Here is an 18,103-nt window from a genome sequence, read left to right as displayed (position 1 = left end):
AGTACTGACACTAGACCAGGGGTAGGCAACCTCCGGCACTCCAGCTGTTGTGAAACTACAAGTCCCAGCATGCGTACTTCCTCTACTCTTCTCAGACATCTCATAGAAAGAATGGAGCATGCTGGGAATTGTAGTTTCACAACAGCTGGAGTGTTTAAGGTTGCTGACCCCCTGCACTAGACCAAAACATATGAGGCTGCACAGGATATACTAAAGTGCCACTAGGCGGCACTAGCTTCCTATAAGACAATGCTGCATGTGCCAAGATATCTGCGCAAAGGCAGACTTTTTGAATTATAATGTAATACCAACTTTATAAATAACTAAAATTTTAACATTTGCACATATCTGAGCGCCGCCAAGTATGGTAGCAGCTGTGTGTTTTTTTTCCTTAGAACTAACTTGCCTATAGACAGGGATACAATACAATGTGTTTTTTTGTCCTTTGCTGCTCAACCAAGGAAATTGCAAGAAATGCTCACCCAAAATGTAAAACCTGGACATACATCAGTATATTAGCAGAAAATCCAGCCATATTGCTTTTCACTTATAAATTACGATCATGGCAACTTTTTAATTTATTTTTTTAGCCTGCTTGATCTTAATGAAGGACTGTTTTACCATTTCGACATGCAACATGGCGGCACTTCCTGCTGCAACTATAGATGCCACATGGATATCTACCAAGATGTAAAGAGCAAGTAATCAAAACTGACAAACAGCTCTAAGTCCTGATCTACTAAAGGGGTTGGCCCACAAACGACACTCATCACCTATTCACAGGAGAGGAGATGAAGGTATGATCACCAGACGACCCCCTACAACTACTAGACCATCCCCATAGACTTGGAAAGGGACGCCTGCCCGCATCCTCCACCACTCGGCACTCTCGTTCTAGCAATGGAGGGGAGTCCCGGCAGTTATACATTTACCTTGTGGAGAGGTCATAAACGTCATTTGTGGGACACCCCTTTAAATACATGACCAATTTTATACATTAGGTGAAAATAGTCTAATTTGGTTTATACTGCCACTAACAAGAATGTTCTACTTGACAGCACGCTAATCCCATGGAAAAGAGGAAAAAGTCTGCAGGGCGTGAAGGACTATAGTACTGAAACATTGTCACATGCTCTTAATGGAGCGAATTAGCCAATGTGCATTTAATCATCAGACTGTATGGACCTGACTACTGTCCCATGTGGGGCGGTGGTCTCCATCGGGTATGCTCTGCTGTAATGCATTGTGGGACATGTAGCATTTACACTAGGTAGTACATCATAGTAGACATCTGTAAGACCTTGCAGACGCAAATTGCGGATCCGCAATACACCCAGCCGACACCCCCATAGAACGGCCTATTTTTGTGCGGACAATAATAGGACAGGTTCTATTTTTTTCCAGAGCCGTAGACCAGAAGATCGGGGGCGCTCCAGAAATGCGGAGAGAATGAATGGGTCCGCACCAGTTCCGCAATGCGGACCCATTATACGGACGTGTCAATGGAGCCTAAAAGACGTTAGTCTGCCACATGCTGGGCCAGCGCGTCCGCGTACCTTTTTTTTTAGGGTACATTCACACGACCGCAAATGGGTCCGCATCCGTTCCGCAATTTTGCGGAACGTGTGCGGACCCATTCATTTTCTATGGGGACGGAATAGTGTGCTGTCCGCATCCGACGGAACAGTGTGCTGTCCGCATCCGCATTTGCGGAGTGCGGCCCCGATCTTCGGGTTCGCAGCTCCGCAAAAGATAGAACATGTCCTATTCTTGTCAGGCATTTCTATAGGGGTGCCGGGCTGGTGTGTTGCGGATCCGCAACACACCACGGTCATGTGAATGTACCCTTACACTGTAATGTGCTGTAGCAAAACAGATTTCACAATGGAAAAACCCGCTACAGATCCACCTCAAACTCTGCAAGAGTTAATCTGTGGCAGATTTTGATGTGGAATTCACCCACAAACGGACACTCCGTGGGTTTTAAATCTGCACCACGGGTCAATGCAGGTTTCTTTTTCTCTCGATTTGTAAACTTATCCACTTTTCTACGAGAGAAACAAAATAGGAGTCCTGTAGTTTTGATACCTTTTAATTTCTAACAAAATGATGTAACATAGCAAGCTTTCGAGACAACTCCGGTCTCTTCCTCCTCAAGCATTAAGGTGTTCTCCGGGCTTTTAATATTGATGACCTATCCTCAGGGTGGTGGGACTCCGACACCCGGCAACCCCGCCGATCAGCTGTACGAAGGAAAGGGGCGCGCACTACCGTCTCCCTTCTCTCTTCCTGCTTGCCATAGACATAGGAGCTGACACACAGCTGATCGGTGCCAGGTGTCGGAGTCCCACCGATCTGATATTTATGACCTAGCCTGAGGATAGGTCATCAATATTAAAAGCCCGGAGAAACCCTTTAAAATGATATCATGCCTAAGGAAGAGACACGAGTTGGTAACCTCACGGCTTCCATTTTTGTTAGCCATTAAAAGGCAACATACCTGTGAGACTCCTAATTCACTTCTACTGGCAAACGTGGCACCAGACTTTCTTCTTTGTTATGACAAATGCTGCAGGCTTTCCGACTGCAATTCTGCAGTGAAAAGTATGCAACGTACTGCCCTGTGGGAACATACCCCGATCCCCAAAAAAAAGCAAGAAACTAGATGTGAACAGGGCCCATCAGGTATGTCTGACTCCAGAGGACCATGTGTGTGTCTCAACCAGGAGAAGTCACGATAATGTATATTCTCCAACCTCGTGCAGGCCTAGGGGCACACTTTCAGACCAACCCTAGGTTAGAACACAAGCCTTACGAATGCATGTCAAAGGTTAGTCAGTTATTGGCAGTGACAGGAAGCCTTACCCGGATGGGACGCAGGGTCAATCGGCTGAGAGGTTGTGGTCAAGTCTGGCTGAGAAGCACAGGCGTCTCCCAGCACAGAGATTAAAGAGTTCTCAACAGAGGCAGGAGAAGCTGCAGGAGAAGGCAGAACACTAGGCTGGGATGAAGGTGCTGAGACAAGAGGAGTGCTTGGAGAAGAAGGAGTGGTGGCTTGAGATGAGGACAGTGAGAAAGGTGGAAACAATGGTAAAGGTGGAGCAGGAGGTGGAGCAGGAGTGCATGACATTTCATATGAAGACGTATCAGCATGACCATTGGGTGCATTGGAGAGGAGAGCAAGCTGGGATGCAGACACCAGGTGGACCGCCCTAGGGCCAGTAGCCTTGCCAGGAGGGCTGCTGATCATGACAGGAGGGGATGGAGGAAGTGGAGCAAAATTAGAAGCAGACCAGGAGATAGGTTTAACAGGAGGTGGAGGTGGTGGCGGTGCAGGGTTGACCGGAGAAGGAGGTTTGGCGATCTTATTTATAGGTCTCGGAACCGTTGCATAATGGGGGAGGACGGGATGGAAGGCGGAACCCAGAGATGTGGCAAAACGTGACGCCGAGTGACGGAGGGGCGGTGTCGGCGGCGTCGAATTAATGGCCTGGGAGGTGACAATGACGTAGTCGGCGGTGGAGTCTGTACATATAGAAGAGGCTGGGAGGGAAATGGCTTTAGCGTAAGATATGGGAGATGATGAGTGAGGCTGACAGGTCGGGTAGTCTGGATGCTGAGCGTTATACAATGAATGGTCGTAAGATGAGTCTGGAGTGAGAATGTGAGGACGACAAAAAAAGCGGCAACAGACAGGACAAAAAAAAAAAGGAGAGAAAAAAAAAGGAGCTAATGAAGCAACCAAACCAGCATTCAAAGAAAGTGCATCAATGAGATCTACTGTTAGTATAAGAAGATTAGATCGGTTACTGCATTAACAGAGACATCACCCCCCAACACCACCACAATCGTCCACGGACACCGTACGCTCGAAAATCTACCCAATATTTATTTTAGTGGGTTATCCCCTTACTCAACCCATGACGCTGGTGCCATACAGTCCAGCAGCGGTGCAGAGTCTTAGCTCGTTGCAATTATTTTCCATCTTGTATACTTGCAACAGAGGAAGGTCTCAAAAAGTCAAACATAGAGGGTACTAATTGGCGCAGGGGGATCTACGCTCAACATTTACAAATTTTAAAGCTACCACCAAGAGATTAAGACCACGGTTAGGGCAAGGAAATGTCACCGGGATGTGTCACCGTGTCATTCCAGTCTAAACGTGTCAAATGGGCTCAGGATTTTGCTGAAGTTGGCATGGAGCTTCCTTAAAGGCTATGAACACCTTCAGGGCCAATTTTTATTTTTAAATGATTGCATTCTTCTTATTTAGGGCTAAAAAAATCATTTTTGCAATTGGTCTTTATTAAAAATTTTCTGCAGTTTTTGTGACACAGGGCTTAAATCTCAGTTTTATTATTATTTTTTTGAAAGCGCCTTTAATTTCATGGTGCTGTACATCAGGCGGGGGCAACACACAATATAAAAATACAAGAAACTATTGACAGATTGGTACTGAGGGGGTGAGGACCCTGCCCGAAAGACCTTAAAATATTTTGCAGTCACTTTCTGTTTTCTGAGTCCTATCAGATGACGGCTCATATCTCTGACGTTCTAACCTCAGAGACACTCATTTAAGTCATAGCCATACCAATCTGATAATTTAGCTATAAATGAGTGTTTATAAGGTGAGGAGATCAGAGACCAGGACTCCACATGAGCCATTGTCTGACAGGAGAGAGTAAGCAGAAAGCGACGGTCTGCAAATTGACTGAAATTTTAACCCCTGTATCACAAAAATTGCTGAAAATAGTTAATAAAGACCAATTGCAAAAATGACCTTTAGCCAAAAATAAGTAAAATGCAATAATAAAATATAAAAAAAATGGCCAGAAGGGTTTCCATAGGCAGAAACTAGGGATCGACCGATATTGATTTTTTAGGGCCGATACCGATAATTTGTGAACTTTCAGGCCGATAGCCGATAATTTATACCGATATTCTGGGAATTTTCATTTTTGAGAAAAAAAAAAATTCCTACACAAATCTGCTGAAAATTAATATGTTTATTGTTAATGTGTATTTTTTTTGTTTATTGTTAATGTGTATTTTTTTTTTATAAATCTTTTTCATTTATACTTAATATTTTTGTGTTTTTTTTTTACTAACTTTTAACCCCCTTAGGGACTAGAACCCTTGTCCTATTCCCCCTGATAGATCTCTATCAGGGTGAATAGGATCTCACACTGTCCCTGCTGCTCTGTGCATAGTGCACACAGCAGCATGGAGCTGAACATGGCAGCCAGGGCTTCAATAGCGTCCTGGCTGCCATGGTAACCGATCGGAGCCCCAGGCTTACACAGCTGGGGCTCCGATCGGAGGAGCAGGGGAGAGGGGATCCTGTGGCCACTGCCACCAATGATTAATACTGGGTTGGGGGGGGGGGGGGCGCCCTGCGCCACCAATGTTTTTACTATTGGCCGGGATTGGGATGGGGGTGGGGGGCGCACTGCGCCACCAATGATTAATACTGGGGGGCTTGGGGGGGCGCACTGCGCCACCAATGAAGATAACTCTCGATCATTCATATACAGGAGGCGGGAGCTGGCTGCAGAATCACATAGCCGGCTCCCGACCTCTATCAGCGGTAGCTGCGATCCGCGGCACCTGAGGAGTTAACTACCGCGGACCACAGCTATCGCTCATAGAGGTCGGGAGCCGGCTATGTGATTCTGCAGCCAGCTCCCGCCTCCTGTGTATATGAATTAATGGCTTATCTTCATTGGTGGCGCAGCGGCCACAGCCCCTCCCCTCTTATGTTCTATCCCCTCATTGGCGGCAGCGGCAGCACAGGGGGAGGAGACACTGCTTCCTTCTCTCCTGTGCTGCTGAGGGAACACGGAGAGCGCTGTCAGCAGCGCGTTCTGTGTTCCCCATACGTTATCGGTATATCGGCAAAATAGATGCCGATAACGTTCAAAATCCTCAATATCGGCCGATATTATCGGCCAAACCGATAATCGGTCGATCCCTAGCGGAAACAATAACGAGATCCCTCCTCCGATCCATCATTGGTGAGGAATAAGACAAGGGTTCATCATTAACCAAATTAACAAAATTTAAAATAAAAAAAAGGGTAGATTTTGCAGAAACTAATAGCATAGCGAATTCCTGCTGCTCCCTTTCCAACAACTCTCAGGTCCTCGGCTGGTGTCTACTTTTTGGTTCAATAGGTATGACCTCAGCCAATCACTGGTCATGGCAGGTCACCAACGATTGGCCGAGAAGTCACATTTTCTCTGTCAAAGAAACAGGAAGTAGAAAGACCATCGGAGGACCTGGGGAGCATCAGACTGGGAGTAGTGAGGTTCGGTAATGTATAAATATTTTCAGCAATTCTGACCCTTTTTTGGAAAATTTGGAACATCTGAACAACCTCCTAACTTTACTCAAGACACCGACAAACTGGAAGCCTCTACCAAATTAAATTTCATGCAGAGCAGGAGGATCTACAATTCTCCTACCATCTACACATAATCGCTAGCCTACAAGTAGTGTCGACTGCAGGAGAACAATCACTCCTGGGGCATTAGAAAAAGCCCAAAAAGTTAGCCACCAGAGGCAAATTTGCAGATACCAGACTTTTGGGATCAGTCCGCATGTGGTTGTATTACAGTGAGGTGACGTCTCTGTTATTGCATGGCATATTGGTGTAAGGGTGAGTGTTGGTAAGTACCCGAGCGGAGTATTTCTTACCCGTGTTGGATGCCCTTCTCTCGCGCTCCCACTTCTGGTGCTCCTTCTCTAATTGCTCCTGTAACGTCATTGCCTCTTGTTGCTCTTGCTCCAGCCTTTCTTGTTCTTGAAGCTCGCGCTCCAGTTGCTCCTGATGTTCTCTCTCCTGCCTCTCGCGCTCTCTTTCCAGCTGCTCTTGCTCTAGGCGCTCACGCTCCAGGCGTTCGCGTTCTAGGCGCTCTCTCTCCAGTCTCTCCCTCTCCAGTCTCTCCCTTTCCAATCTCTCCCTCTCGAGCCTCTCCCGTTCCATGCGTTCTCTCTCCATGCGCTCTCTCTCCATGCGTTCTCGTTCCAGCCTTTCGCGCTCCAGCTCCTTCTGTCGTTGCTGCTCCTGCAGCTGCCTGGACACGGTAAAAGAGAAGAAGTGGTGTTACAGGGGGATATAAAAGAAACCATGGTGACCGGGTAAATGCTCCGCTCAGAGGACATTAATATTTAAGAAGAAAACCAATCAGTTACCATTGTCAGAGAACGAAAAGCCGTGCTTGGCACAGGCAGAAATACATAGACGGCCAAACATCGCCCCCATAGATGCAAGCTCAACATTTAATTCCAAACCCGTGAGAGTGGAGTTGGCTTCCAGTTTCCTAATACAACAACCTCCACCATTTTTGGAAAGACTTTCCACTAGACTTGTTACAGGGCCGCGGCAGTGACGTCCTAGAAACATGGAGCCCTTTACATGACCGCTATTCCTCCCATAGACATGCAGCTGGAAAGCGTCAAAAACGCTCTTTACATGGCCACGCGTTTTCTGCAAGGTTTTTTGAGTGTATCCGTGCCAAAAACCACAAGCTGAAAATGCAGTTTTGTATTGAACACCCATTGGTTATAAAAAAGCATAGAAACCCCCCACACCCAAAAAAAAAAAAAAAATGCACGAAATCACACTGTAAAAAATGGGTGGATTTTCAATATCCTAATGGTGCTCTTTACACCACTTCAGCCGACACCCGGTGGTTGCTCGGCCAAGCCATGAAGTTCATATACGGGCAGCGAGTCCAGAGACATGTCCCCAACACATGCTTTAATCCTCGGCAATCCCTTCCTATGAGCTTGTGTCATGGCCGAGGCTCAGCGTTTCGGTACCTTCCCTTCTACGGTGAATGGAAACCGATTGGCTTTACGGCCGATAGCAACGGGCATGGCTGAAATGGACAAAACATGCACCGGACATCTACATATTCAAGGGCCACACATCTGCTGGTGGCTACATAGAAGACCACATACAACTGGAAGAAGTCGAAGCAGACACTACAGAACCATAACAAGTACCTGGATGCTTCACTATATGACGTTACAATGAAAACCCACAACCCATTTTGTATGTAGCAGAATTTACCCGGACACCCAACCTCTACAAAATCTATTCTCCTAACCGACATAGCAGTGCTGGGTGAGCTACCGATCTGAACTGAACCTTGAATGCTCTGCCACCCCCATGACGCCCCATTTCAGGGGTCAGGCCCTTGCTCGGAGTACTTACAGGAGGAGGCGATCCACGTTTGGTCCATTTCCACCACCCTGGAGTACTATGTAACATCCATAGGGCTTCATCATTCCTGCCTTGTGCTGCTCATCACCTTCTAATAAGAAAGTTTCGCCTTCGCTGTGACTCCCCCACTATAAATAGTGCGAGCGACGCTCACGGGTGCAGGGAGGGGAGCGCAGCACTGAGTCACCCCGAGGCCAGGCTTACTACTGGGATCTAGATAATGCATCTGACACTGCTGTAGAAAGGGGGGCTGACAACAAGTGACGCCAAACTTTAATCCTGGAGGTGACATCAGAAGACATTGCTCGGCTTCTCCTCTTGTGCAATGAGGGAGGCCCATGAAAGCCGGGAGCGAGGAAGACTCCGGAGCTAAAAATAATCCGTTACAGAGCGAGCCCCGGAAATATCCACCAGACCATCTGCTGACAACACCACGTGTGGATCGCAGAGCTTCAGAGGGGACAGAAGCCTGCCATGTTGTCCTCATTCCCTATATCATGTTACAATCAGCCATAACCCTGGGCTTTCTCCAAAATGCACATTAGTACAATTCTAACTAATCAACTAAACTGCTGCCCTTTTACTCACAAACTACTGGATAACCCATCCATCAACTACTTGCTAAACTACCGTCCAATCACTACACTAACCCACCCGTCACCTCCTAACCTACCCACTCAGTACTTGCTAAGGCTACTTTCATACTTGCGGCAGAGGATTCCGGCTGGATCAGTCAAAACGCATGCAAACCGATGGCATTGGTCGGATAAATGACAAATGCATTGAAATGCCGGATCATTCTCTCCGGTGTCATCCGGAAAAAAAAGGGATCCGGCATTTATTTTTCTCACTTTTTTGGCGGCCTGAGCATGCGCAGACCGCAATGCCGGAACACTCGGGGCCGGATCCGGCATTAATGCATGTCAATGGGAAACAATGCCGGGGATCCGGCATTCCTGCAAGTGTTACGGAATTTTGGACGGAGATAAAACTGCAGCATGCTGCGTCATTTTCTCCGTCCTGAAAAGTCAAAAAGACTGAAGACATCCTGATGCATCCTGGACGGATTTCTCTCCATTCAGAATGCATGGGGGGATAACTGATCAGTCCTTTTCCGGTATTGAGCACCTAGGACGGAACTCTATGCCGGAAAAGAATAACGCAAGTGTGAAAGTGCCCTGACCAACTCCTCACTAACAGACATCCAACTACTTGCTAAACTACCCATTCCATGTAACCCACCTATCAATCCATCACTTCCTAAGCTACCCATTTACTGCTTGCTAACCTGCCCCCCCACCTCCATCCACTACTCGCTATACTCACAGGATCTCCTCCTCAGTTCCTCATATGCCTCTCCCCTACTCTAGAACGCTCTACCCCAACACATCAGGCTCTTCCCCCCCAACGTCCATAGCTTCAAGAGTAACCTGAAAATCCACCTTTTCAGGAAAGCCTACCATATGCAATGAGCACGCTGCCACCAGAGCAGCCTATACCCTACTGTGTCCTCTGCCCCTCTGTACCAGTCTGGTAATCCTTTCTTGTTTACTGTGTTTTTTTATTTCTGAATATTATTTTTATTATTAATACTACTAATACTAATAATAATAATACTAAAAGAATACTAATACTAATAATACTACTAATAATAAAAAATACTACTAAATACACTACTAAAAACACTACTACTAATTATACGAAAAATACTAATAATAATATTAATACTACTAATACTACTAATCATAATACTACTACTAACACTACTACTAAAACTACTAATACTGCTAATACTAAAAATACTACTACTACTAATAATAATAATACTTCTAAAACTAATAATAAAAATACTAATACTACTACTACTACTAATAATACTAAAACTAATAAAAATACTAATACTACTAATACTACTACTAATACTACTAAAACTAATAATAAAAATACTAATAATAATACTAATCATAATACTAATACTACTAATACTAAAAATACTAATAAAATATTTCTCCCTCATCCACCACTTGTAAACCACAGACTCATTCATTAACTACCAGTTAAAAGTTACAGTACGTTCAGATGACTGATTTTGAAAATCCACCTACAAGATTCAGCGCGGAATCCGCACTTCGTTTTTTGTGTGTTTTTTGACACATTTTTTGATGTATGGTGTGGTTTTTTTAACCAATGAGTGTTTACATCAATACAAAACTACATTTACAGCTCAGAAAAAAAAAAAAAACGCATGGACACGTACAGAGCGCTTCTTTGCCGCTTCCCATTCATTTCATTTGGAGATTCAGCGCAGATTGTGCGTGCTGCTGTTTTATTGCCACATGAAAAAAAAAAACAAAGCACGAGTTGCTTCCTATTGAACTGAAACTCGGTGTGAACTGGCTCTAACCCACACATCCACCCTCCATGTGATTATACACAGCAGCCAACATCCGTATACAGACCTGCAGTATAAAGCATGGGGAATTAAGAGAGCAGTAGACTAATTGTGTGCGGAGACGGGAAGTAAACGTCAGATTCCCTCGCACAATGCCTCCTAGATGCGGATAAACAGCAGATCAGCGCCGTCCATAGACCGCGACTGCTGCACGGCATCAGGACTATTGGGTATTAATCGCCAGACAGGGTGTGCTTCTATTGTTATGTGCACGCTAGAGAAGGCAGCGGCGGCAGGTTTTCTATTGGTCCACTCGATCAGGTGATTGCCAGCTCATGGGCCCGATTGTCAGGGAAGACCGGAAAAAAAAAGTTACATTAAACCCCCTCCCCCTACGAGGGTCATTTCTGGCCAGTTCTGAGGACGCACTCGACCCGGCGTTATAACGGGGGACGTTCACTTTGAGGCTTCCTCCGGGTAAAGGATCTGCTATTTATATTTCCTTCCTACTGAATGTGGAATGTGCTGCGGACGCTCTGACCTTTCTCTGCCCGTTAAACAAGGACATGTGAAGAGATGCCCACCACCAGCCGCCCGTATCTGAAGCGCTGGCACTGAGATGACCCAACACCTGTGTACAATTACCTAAGCAGTGTCTGGGCCTCGGTGCCCCCAAAATACCTGCCCTATTAAAGGGTTAAACATCTGGTTTAAGTAAAAGATATGATATTGAGACTCCAGTCACAGGGTCCTAAAACCAGTACCAAACCTCACTGTCCGTCTCACTACGGCCGCCTAACAAGGACATACTACAAGCCAGTATACCCAGTCGCTATACCATAAATGTTTAAAGGGCATCTGTCAGCAGTTTTGTACCTATGACACTGGCTGGCCTGTTACATGTGCGCTTGGCATCTGAAGGCGCCTGTGTTGGTCCCATGTTCCTATGTGCCCGAATTGCTGAGAAAGGTAATGTTTTATAAAATGCGAATAAGACTCTAGGAGCAACGGGGGCGTTACCGTTACACCTAGAGGCTCTGCTCTCTCTGCAGCTGCTGCACCCTCTGCACTTTGATTGTAGGGCTGCAACGATTAATCGACGTTAGATAATATTCGATAACGGGATTCGTTGTCAACGAATAATCGGCCGATTCGTTGCTATTCGGGCAGGAGCGGGCGGTCAGGCACTATGCCTGCGGGTCCTTGAACTTTAAATCACCACATCTTTATTACCTTACAATGAAGCTCCAGTAACAGGCAGAGCGGGCGGCGGCGTAACGTCACTTACTCACGTGACGCGCCTGCTTCATTCATAAAGTGGGCGGAGCAGGCGCGTCATGCCGCCGCCCGCTCTGCCTGTTACTGGAGCTTCATTGTAAGGTAATAAAGATGTGGTGATTTGAAGTAAAAAAGTTACTGCCGGTTAAGGAATACTGCTGTGAGCGGCGGGGCCGGGGCTGTTATGGGGAGGAGGGGGGGGGGGGGGGGATCTGTGTATGGCACTGTTATGGGGAGGAGGGGGGGATCTATGGATGACACATATAGCATAAGATACTATATATAGTGCCATCCACAGGTCCCCCCCCCCCATAACCGTGCCATCCACAGCCCCCCCCATAACAGCGCCATCCACAGATCCCCCTCCCCCTAACAGCGCCATCCACAGATCCCCCTCCCCCTAACAGCGCCATCCACAGATCCCCCTCCCCCTAACAGCGCCATCCACAGATCCCCCTCCCCCTAACAGCGCCATCCACAGATCCCCCTCCCCCTAACAGCGCCATCCACAGATCCCCCTCCCCCTAACAGTGCCATCCACAGATCCCCCTCCCCCTAACAGTGCCATCCACAGATCCCCCTCCCCCTAACAGTGCCATCCACAGATCCCCCTCCCCCTAACAGTGCCATCCACAGATTCCCCCCCTAACAGCGCCATCCACAGATTCCCCTCCCCCTAACAGCGCCATCCACAGATCCCCCCCCTAACAGCGCCATCCACAGATCCCCCCCCCTAACAGCGCCATCCACAGATCCCCCTCCCCCTAACAGTGCCATCCACAGATCCCCCTCCCCCTAACAGTGCCATCCACAGATCCCCCTCCCCCTAACAGTGCCATCCACAGATCCCCCTCCCCCTAACAGCGCCATCCACAGATTCCCCTCCCCCTAACAGCGCCATCCACAGATCCCCCCCCTAACAGCGCCATCCACAGATCCCCCTCCCTAACAGCGCCATCCACAGATTCCCCTCCCCATCCACAGATTCCCCTCCCCCTAACAGCGCCATCCACAGACCCCCCACCCATAACAGTGCCATCCACAATTTGTTTTAATATGGCCTTTGAACATAATTTTTCAAGTAAAATCATATAAACCCCTTTTTTTGTCATTTTGGTGTTTTACCCAGATTAAATCTATGAAATTATCGACAACCAATCGATTATTCAAATAATCGTTAGCTGCAGCCCTATTTGATTGACGGGGCCTGGCAGTGTAAACCTCATTACGCCCGGCCCTGTCAAAGTGCAGAGGGAGAGGGATAACATGGTTCTGGCTTTGTTAGAAAGCTATATGATGTCTGATTTTCATTGTTTACATTAAAGGGGTTATCTTGGAAAAGATAAAGTTGACTTATCCTCAGGGTAGGTCATCATTATCACATCTGGGGGGGGGGGCGCTCTCTATTCACTTCTATGGGATATGGGAGTTCCAAAAAGAGCCGAGTGAGTGCGCTCTGCCACTTCCAGAATTCCCCGAGAGGTATGCAGAGTGCACCGGGCCAGAAGTGAACGGAGGATGGCCACGTTTGTGCGGTGCACCCCATTGTAGAGGACTGGTACCCGCACCCGACATTGGTGGCAAATCCTAGCGAGATGCCCCTATGCGTCTCTAAGGCAGGAATCAGCAACCTCTGGCGCTCCATCTGCTGTGAAACTACAACTCCCAGCATGCAAACATGCTCGGCTGCTCTTTCAACTCCCATAGAAGTGAATGGAGCATTCTGGGAATTGTAGTTTGAGAACAGCTGGAGTGCCGTAGGTTGCGGATCCCTGCTCTTAGGTCTCCTTGTTTATTTATTGGCTATTTGCAAAGTTGTTTTATTACAGAAATAAAAAAAAACAAAAAAAAAAAACTAAAAATAAAAAAAGTTGCATAAGTCTACACATCCATCATAAAATAAGTGCTTAGTACCTCCGCTGAATCTCCAGCTCCTCCTGCGACGGGCCATTCTGTACTTGTAGGGGGATATGGGAATTCTGCCGGGACAACGTCGGACCTTGGAAAGAGGAAACAGAGGAAGATTAAGAGAAAAATCCAAACAAAGCTACGTGTCTGCCATCATGGGGGAGGGGGGGGTACAAAAACGAAAAGACTGTACAGAAAGCGGACATTTATATTCAGACTGAGAGGCGGACATCTACAAGGCACCGACAGGACACAAGGACTGGACGCACGCCTCGGGGCAGCAGCTAAAAGAACAGGGAGGTCACTCACCTAAAAATAACACTGAGCACAAAAAAGGAAACGCATCAGAGGAGAAAAGATATACACACAAGTGTACAGACGAGACAAGATGTAACCAACGGACGCTTCCTCTGAGGGGGGGACACGATTGCTCTACACCGGACCAGGATTGAGGTGGTCGGAGACATGCAGGACACAGACCCCGCCAGATGCTCAGGTAAATGCAGACAACTTAAAGGGGTTGTCCAACGCCTAAAATAAAATGGGTGTGGTCCCATGCCGTTCTTCCACACGTCACCAACGAGGCCACCGAATGGCGGGCAGTCCGTCGGAGATGGGAGCCAGGAGGCTCCGAACAGGTGACTGGCGTTTTGGTTTTTTTTCTCCTAAATTTCTTTAGGTCTTCGACCACCGGGTTGTCCAATGTAGAAGACTAATTTTTATATCCCTATGAGGAAGCCAATAGGGAGGGGAATCCACAGGATCTTTAGAACACAGCCAGTGTTACAGAGCACGTCTCTGCGGAGCACAGCCTTACAGAGACATCCCATTGATGTGAATGGACACTGTAATGCTTTATTCCCCCTGTGGAGGCGCTGCAGAGAAACTGCACAGATCACAGACGGTCGCGGGTCACTTTGTAAACAACTGACTGTCAAGGGAGCCTTCTGACATCTTTAGGCCATGTTCACGCGTGGCGGTTATGTTAGGGAATTCAGTAAATCTCATCCACTTGGTGTGGAAAAAAAAATCTGTAAACTGACTCCAGTGAATATTTTAAATCTGTGGCATGTCTTTTTTTTTTTGCTGTTGCGGATTTACACTGCAAATTTCCACCGTGCAGGATTTGCCGCAGTAAACAGGGTAAATTTTCAGCAAATCCTCCATCAAAAAAAATCGGTAGGTAACTAACACATACCCTAAAATGGGTTGTCAGGACTACATACATCGATGACCTATCCTCAGAATAGATCTATAGCCGAATGGTGGGGGTCCAACACTAGGCACCCCCGGCAATCATTTGTGTGGGGCAGCCACGGGGGTGTACACTATATATATAGTGTATAGAGTTGGAAGCAGAAGGCTCAGTACGCCGTGTAGTGGCCGTGCCCGGTACTGCAGCTCAGCTGTTATTCAAGTGAATGTGAGCCGAGCTGCAGAACATCAGTGCTAGAAACTACACACTGTATGAAGCCGTCTACTTCGTTCCGTACACCGTATAGTTTCTGGCGCCATGACTGGCCCAAACAGATGATCACCACCGACCTGCTATCCCGAGGTTAGGTCATTAATATCTATAGCCTGGAGACTTGAGGACAACTGGTGTACATTGGTAATGTCTGTGATCAGCAGTATCGCCGATCATGGACGTTTAACCACTCAGATGCAGTAGTCAACTGACCATACTACAGATTGCCTTGCAAAAATGAACCCCACATAGCTCTGTAGATGGAAATCTAAAAAAAAAAAAGTTATAGGGGGTCAGAATAAAAAAAAAATATATATTTTACCCAAAAGCTTATTAAAACACAACAAACGATATAAATCTGTCATCGCGGAGAATGAAAGTAACAGGTCAGTTTTACCACATAGGGAACACCATAAAAACAAACCAAACTATGGCAAAATTACATTATTTTTTTTTCCCCCTAATTTCACCCGATCCGGAATTTTTTTTTCCAGCTTCCCACTGCATCGTATGTCATAGTAAATGCTACCAAAGGAAAAAACTTGTCACGCAAAAAAACAAAACCCTCATACAGCTATGTGAATGGAAAAATAAAAAAAAAGGTTATGGCTCCGGCACAGTGCAAAAAACTAAAATGACAAACATAAAATCGCTCGGTCCTTAAAGAGAATCTGTCACTCCGATTTTGGGCCATTATCTACAGAATAAAGGGGCTGGGGCTCTTGCAGGAAGAAAACCACAACACAGCCACACTTCCAGTCAAGCGCAGGAAAAGCAGTATTAATGCCATGCATGTCTCTATAGAGATGGGGGGGGGGTCCTAGGGGCTGTGCATGGCTCCTCACACGAGGTGCTGTGATGCAGGTAACAAGCTGTGCACCTGTGTGACCAGAGGTACAAATACAGAGAGGCTCATGCATACAAACATATTTTTGGGCCGCATCCGATCCACATATTTTGCGGGTCGTATGCGGACTCATTGACTTCAACAGGGCCGCAAAAGATGCAGACAGCACTCTGTGTTGTGTCCACGTCCATATGTCTGTTCCACGGCACCGCAAAAAAATTAAATAAAATAAAAATAAAAAATAGAACATGCCCTATTCTTCTCCATTTTAGGACTGTTCTATTAGGGGCTGGCCATTCCGTTCCACAAAATACGGAACGCACAATGTGCGCAGTTTGCAAACCACAAAAAAAAAAAAACTAAAAAAACTGAACCTGAACGAATCCGCAATCTGCAAGACACAGCTCGTCTTTTGCGGTGCGGAGGCACGGACTCGAAAGCGCTTTGCAGTTTTTATGTGGACTTCCGATGTCTTATCTTTTGCCTCATCTTGCAGATCGGGGGCCCAGAGTGCACATGGCCGGTGCCCTTATGCTGCGTACCCAGCTGTTTGCAGTCCACAATATGGGCACGGAGCCCTTATGGAATGCAGCAAACGATACATTGGGGCATTAGATTAGTATACAACCTGGTAAGTAGTATAGATTTTATGGCCTCCTGCGCCCGTTCACACCTGTGTACACAGCTCTAATCCTGCAATTTACACAGGCGCACCCTCTTAGGTAAGTGATAATGAGCTGTGGAAATACCTGTTTTGACAAGGCCCCCTCATCGTACTGGAATAGTAAATGCCCCCCTCCGAGGTATCTTCTACAAAAGGCCTGCCAGTCAGACCTGGCTACACCCTATAAGTTTCTAGGCACCTCCAGATACACAGCACTGCAACCCTGCAGTACTTGAAGGCACCGCGTCCTCATTCAGTAATACTAAAAATTAGCCAAACTGTGAAATCCATTTTCCTCAGACCCAGCAAGATAAGCAGTTACACTGCAGAGAAGCGGAGAAGGTACGGCGGACCTGTCCATTCACACCAGATCTCTGCAGATGATGGAGGAGCCCCTAATACTTACAGGAGAATATATGAGCGGTGTCTCGTTTATGGCAGCACAGGTATTTCCACATCCCATCGCTGGCAGCGTCCGGAGCCGCCTCATGGCGACCATCAGAGTGCAGATACAGGACCATTGTAGATACTCTTCTCAGCAGGTCATGGTCCGAGTAGCGCTGGGTGTCAACTTTCAGAAGTTCAGCTTGGCAGGTACCCCTTTAGGCTCAGGGGGTCACGTGGCACAGGTCTTCAGAAGCTTAGCCTTAGCCTACGCTGTGCTCTGCATGGTCATGGTCTGTATAGGCGCCACTTGCACCCACTCTCCTGAGCTTAGTGGGTTGTAGTCCAGGTGGCATAAACAAAAATAATCAGTCTTCAGACTTGCATCCACCTGGTGATGCACAGCAGTTCACGGTCTAGATGGCACAAAGCATCAGTCTTCAGAAGCTTGGCATGTCAAGGGGAAAATATTACAAGTACGGGTCCTACAGAAGGTCACTAGCACCTACTTGGCTATGCTCAGTAGGTCATAGACCAGATGGCACAAAGCATTGGTCTTCAGAGGCTCAGTCTTCCTTCCACCTGGTTATGCTCAGCAGGTCATGGTCCAGATGGGCACAGGGCACTGGTCTTCAGAGGCTCAGTCTTCCTTCCACCTGGCTATGCTCAGCAGGTCATGGTTTAGATGGCACAGAACATCAGAAGCTCAGCAGGTCATGGGGCAAATATTACAGACACGGTCAACTTTGAACCCACCTAACTATGCTCAGCAGGTCACACTCCACATGGCATTAGTCTTCAGAGGTGTCACCTTGCACCCATACCTCCAAGCTCAGCGTGGCACAAGTTTGGCAGGTCCCGATCTAGGAGCGCAGGGTCTGGGTCTACGGAGCCTCGCCTGGCACCCGCAGCCTGTTTACACTGCGATGAGA

General features: G+C 47.1%; 1 protein-coding gene across 3 annotated transcripts in view; it reads right to left on the bottom strand.

Moving 5' to 3' along the window:
* ENAH (ENAH actin regulator) overlaps positions 1–18,103 on the bottom strand; it is a 72,020-nt gene that overhangs the window by 16,228 nt on the left and 37,689 nt on the right. Inside the window, exons 4-6 of one of the 3 annotated variants that reach the window (XM_040430561.1) lie at positions 13,815–13,899; positions 6,697–7,076; positions 2,866–2,976 (exon numbers count right to left, since the gene is read on the bottom strand). In XM_040430561.1, coding sequence (XP_040286495.1) covers positions 2,866–2,976; positions 6,697–7,076; positions 13,815–13,899 — 576 coding nt within the window. Of the gene's footprint in view, positions 1–2,706; positions 3,652–6,696; positions 7,077–13,814; positions 13,900–18,103 lie in introns of those variants that run through there. The other 2 variants (XM_040430560.1, XM_040430559.1) reach the window with 2 other exon arrangements.

The sequence above is a fragment of the Bufo bufo genome, chromosome 4, assembly GCF_905171765.1.
Source record: "Bufo bufo chromosome 4, aBufBuf1.1, whole genome shotgun sequence".
Lineage (NCBI taxonomy): Eukaryota > Metazoa > Chordata > Amphibia > Anura > Bufonidae > Bufo > Bufo bufo.
The sequence above is the reverse complement of the archived record's forward strand: the minus strand, read 5'-3'. Positions and strand labels throughout refer to the sequence as shown.